We start from the raw sequence: 5,496 nt of genomic DNA on the forward strand, positions 1-5,496 counted from the left end.
ATATATATATATATATATATTGCTATATGTTAATTCATGCCTGCGCTGTTATGTAGGGATGATGCAAATCCAATCCCTACGATCTTGTTTGCATTATTTTTGAAGGATTGATATTTCTACATTTACTTCCTTTTTTTAAGTTTTTTCTTTACTTGTTTGCTTGTTTTTTAATGCAGTGCTTCAATAGACATAGGATGGTTGTATTTATAACCAAGTTCTAAATACAGTGAGGTTTCAACTGTAATATTCATTGTTTGTCTATTGTTGGTTGGTAATTCCTGTTTCACCTGTACTTAAGGTTTTTAAAGGAACGCCAAATTTCTGTAAGAAAATTAACTTCAAGGGTTAATGATAACATCGTTTAGACTAGAATTATGATTTTTTTTAAATGACTACTAGTTATTAATAATACTTATAAAAGCGGATACGCCGTTTGAAACTATGTCACCTCAGTGAAATTGTTTGACATCATTATTTTGGATTTCGAGTTATCATGTAATAAAAAAGACGCAGAAGAAAGAAGAACGATAAATTCAAACTTTTTGCTATGATATTTACAGACATTGCCAGAACCTGTGACTCAGACAGTACATAGATATTGTTATAAAAGGAAACACTATTTGAAAAGTTCTGGTGATCCACTGAAGAGATATTTAAAATACCATTTCGATGAACAATCGGGTCATCCCTACATTGGCAGTGCTACCGCCTGCCTGATACACTCTTGTTATATATACGTGATGGACTGATGCAGTGGAGCTGCTATGAACTAAGTGTCATTATAAATGTGTACTTCAGCTGCTTTAGCTTTCTCGTTTCTTTTAAGATACAGCACGTCTAAAAGTTTTTGTTACAACTCTGACGCTTTTGTACTCCATTACATGTTAACCCTAACTCAATTCTTTATCTTTACAAGACGACTCTCCCGTAGTCACTTCCCTGCCGTCGCCAAATAAAGAGCCAACAGAACGACATCCAGCAAACGCTTTTAAAGAGGAGGACCCCGACGATGGCTATCATGACAACACACTTTCTAAGCCACATTGTATCAGCCAGGTGGATCCCGACCTACTGCATTCTGAAATAGCCTGTTTGCCAGGTGAGTAAATGATAGCGACCTCAGGCGGGAAATGATGTATGATTTAGCTTTCGTAAAGACTTTCATCAACGAATACATCAATAAGAAAGAAACAAGATTCATTTTGCTAAATGTATTGAGTAGTGCTTGTGGTAAACAATATAACCTGTATGGCATGCTTCAGTATGATCAACACTAAAAGCAACACAGTCAACACTTGTATACATTGTTCAGTGTACAATATAACCTGTATGGCATGCTTCAGTATTATCAACAGTAAAAGAAACACTGTCAACGCTTGTATGCATTGTTCAGTGTACAAAATAACCTGTATGGCATGCTTTAGCATCAGCAACACTAAAAGCAACATTGTCAACGCTTGAATACATTGTTCAGTGTACAAAATAACCTGTATGACATGCTTTAGCATCAGCAACACTAAAAGCAACATTGTCAACGCTTGAATACATTGTTCAGCGTACAGTATAACCTGCATGGCATGCTTCAGTATTATTAGCACTAAAAGCAACACTGTAAACGCTTGTATACATTCTTCCGTGTTCAATATAACTTGTACTGCGTTCTTTAGTTTCAGCATCATTAATATTTTTATTCTTTTGGAAAAAACGACAATTTTGAAATTAAATAACATTTTCTATGAAGAACGACGATTTTAAGACAGGAATTATTTCTTGAAACATGATGTTTCTCAGAGACAAAAGTGTCTTCTTTTTTACCAGATACTCTTATTTTGTAAATGCATTTTTTCTTTCACTTCGAAACGCTCCCACAACGCACAGTCTGATAATTACTCTTTCAGAACAGTTAGTGAAACGCGATCATTAGAATGGTTTATAACTGGGAAAAGAAACAGCAGTATGTTCGATTTAGTTTCTTTTAGTACACATAAAAATTGACTGTTTAATTTTCAAAGTTTGAGATCTGTTGTATTTTACTTTATATTTACGCATATATACTAAAATTGAGAAATTCATTATGAGAATAGTAATATAGAAAAAAAATTTAAATCGTAATTCTATTTCTTTAAAATTATTTTGTGTGAAGCAATTAACTGGTTTCGTAGCTCCAACGACTATTCTCAGTGTATTAAGATCTAAAATAATAAACTTAAAACCGTGTTAGTTTGTTAAAAAGTAAGGGTTAATTACAAAAACTGTAAAATTTCACAAGAAACCTTTAAACACACACACATATATATATATTTAAGACAAATACTAAAAATGTACAACACTTGAAATTTGGTAAAACGTTTACCAAGAAAGATATAATGAAATTATAAAGTACTTTTATAAAAATCCATATAATTACAAATAGCCAAGAGTTGAATATTTTAAAACGATTCATTTAACATACGTTTGATAGTAAAGAGGACATTATTTGAAAATATTGCCTCCCTAACAGATTTTAATTCTAATTTAAAGACGAAGATAAACGACCAATAAATTATTTTTTCCAAGAAACAATTTTTGTGTAGAAAAAGTATTGATTGATCTGTTGAAATACCATAAGTCAAAGAGCAAATCCTAATTCAGCTAAAAAAATTAAGTTTTAGTTTGTGGCATATAGAAATAATGCGTGGGTCAAGAGAAGGCTTTAATGCCTGTGAAATCACTGTGTACAAAAACTTCATGGCCATAGAAAAAATACACACATTAATACAGCAATTTGTGATAATGAAGAAATCGTGTTTTGAAAATCTATCTCCCTTAGCAGATAATTATAATTCAAAGAGACAGACAAACTCCAATGAAATATGAATTATTGAAATACCATATACACGCAGCAGTCAGATTTTGTCAGTTATTTATTATAAAAACATTTTGTAAATACTTGAATGGACCCCCATGTTTAATGAAAGTTTTTCACATGTTTCTAAAGCTAACCCATAAAAAAGTGGTTTTTACACAATTTGGATCCAGCAGGTCAAACGAGTTTTTTTTGCCTTACCCCTAATTTTAACAGCACATGTATATAAATTAATTTTTCACATGATCAGTAAGTTGAAACATTCGCTCATTCCTGTCGCACTTCAAAGTCCTAGAGTTTACCGCTTATTTACTCATAGAACCCGCGTCAGATTTTTCGCTAGTTTATATAAGATCTAGAAATTACTTGACTTTTAATTAATTTATGTTGGAATAGTGTTTTATTTTTTATATGTCAAAGAAATTAACAAATAATGGCTACGTTATACTAGAGGGAATCCAACAGCACCCTTCACTAAGTCAAGGGCTACTCTTGTGTTATCAAAAAGTGGGATTTAGTCATCAATCTTATCATGCAACGGGCTGCGAACCAACGTTCTTCGAATTCACAGTCCTGGCATGCTAACCACTCGGCCACGCCCAGTCTTAGGTATTGCGAGACAACCAATGTGAAACAGGAGAAATTACAAGTGAGGCACACATGCCTCTGAAGTTAAGTGTTGTTTGAAGAAGTGAAAATTGAGGTTGAGTGGGATTCCAATCCTATTAGCGATTTTGTGATTTCAAAGCTGCTTATTCACAACAAAACTACACAATGGGCTATCTAATCTGTGTCCACTCCGGGTATTGAAATCCGCTTTTTAGCTTTAAAAGACTTCAGACTTACCACTGAGCCAAGATGAGAGATTTTTTCATAACCAGACGTTTTTATCCTATTGAAATGACACAAGTTTCTCGTATAAGCAAACTGAAAATAACCAACATGGTGTGATTATATTCTCACCGTTGACAAAAATATTATATCGTGCCCACCCTTAAACATTAGCATGATTAGTGTTCGGTTGTTATAGTAAACGGTTCAAACTAACCGTTTGTTTATAAACAACCCTCTGAATAAAAATGTTTCGTTGTTAGAAGTTTTTTAAAAGGGTGAAAAGTAGCTCAATGTTGACCATCGGTAAACATACTTATTAAGTAGCTCAATGTTGACCATCGGTAAACATACTCATTATGTACCTCAATGCATAATCTTGACTTACATTGTACCATCCGTAAACATATATATGAGATTCATCAGAATATAAACCTGACTCTTTTGTTGTATTTGACAGCACAGTTGATAGACTCTTTTGTTGGTTGTTAAGCCAGAGAATGATAAACTTCTTTAATCAATAAATACTCTTCATAGAGAATGATAAACTTCTTTAATCAATAGATACTCTTCATAGAGAATGATAAACTTCTTTAATCAATAGATACTCTTCATAGAGAATGATAAACTTCTTTAATCAATAGATATTCCTCATAGTAAATTGTCTTCATATCTATCGAATTATTTGGTGTACTTAGTAATTTTCTTCATTATGAAACTACTTTTATTTATTTATATACATCTACTATGAGAAGGGGAATTAAATTATGTTACTTTGTTCTGTCTCCCATAATTTTCTGAAAATCACCCCACTAGCAGCATAGAATACATAAAAAGGACGCAAATTATCTTGGTTAACATCATAAACGATTTCAAAACAAGCTCTCCCGTTTTCTTCGGAAATTTAACAATAATATTCAACTTAGAAATAATGAATAAAAGTAAACACAGATAAGAGATTTTGAAAACTGTCCATAGATAAACATACTCATTAAATAGCTCAATGTTGACCATAGGTTAACATACTCATTAAGAATAAATACTCTTCATAGAGAATGATAAACTTCTTTAATCAATAGATATTCTTCATAGAGAATGATAAACTTCTTTAATCAATAGATATTCTTCATAGAGAATGATAAACTTCTTTAATCAATAGATATTCTTCATAGAGAATGATAAACTTCTTTAATCAATAAATACTCTTCATAGAGAATGATAAACTTCTTTAATCAATAAATACTCTTCACATTAAAAAAGTTTACCATTCTCTATGAAGAGTATCTTCTCTATGAAGAATATCTATTGATTATAGAAGGTTACCATTCTCTATGAAGAGTATCTATTGATTATAGAAGGTTACCATTCTCTATGAGAGAGTATCTATTGATTATAGAAGGTTACCATTCTCTATGAAGAGTATCTATTGATTAGAAAGTTTACCATTTTCTATGAAGAGTATCTACTGATTAGAAAGTTTACCATTCTTTATGAAGAGTATCTATTGATTATAGAAGGTTACCATTCTCTATGAAGAGTATCTATTGATTAGAAAGTTTACCATTTTCTATGAAGAGTATCTATTGATTAGAAAGTTTACCATTTTCTATGTAGAGTATCTATTGCTTATAGAAGGTTACCATTCTCTATGAAGAGTATCTATTGATTATAGAAGGTTACCAATCTCTATGAAGAGTATCTATTGATTATAGAAGGTTACCAATCTCTATGAAGAGTATCTATTGATTATAGAAGGTTACCAATCTCTATGAAGAATATCCATTGATTATAGAAGGTTACCATTCTTTATGAAGAGTATC

General features: G+C 31.6%; 1 protein-coding gene across 1 annotated transcript in view; it reads left to right on the plus strand.

Annotated features, from left to right (window-relative positions):
* The window catches only part of LOC106472433, an 11,977-nt gene extending 10,832 nt beyond the window's left edge, over positions 1–1,145 (plus strand). The window contains exon 3 of the mRNA XM_013933082.2: positions 917–1,145. Within this exon, the coding sequence (XP_013788536.2) occupies positions 917–1,107 (191 nt within the window). The 3' untranslated portion in view covers positions 1,108–1,145. The remainder of the gene's footprint in view (positions 1–916) is intronic.
* The last annotated feature ends 4,351 nt before the right edge of the window (positions 1,146–5,496 follow it).

Source organism: Limulus polyphemus, unplaced genomic scaffold (genome assembly GCF_000517525.1).
Source record: "Limulus polyphemus unplaced genomic scaffold, Limulus_polyphemus-2.1.2 Scaffold5333, whole genome shotgun sequence".
NCBI lineage: Eukaryota > Metazoa > Arthropoda > Merostomata > Xiphosura > Limulidae > Limulus > Limulus polyphemus.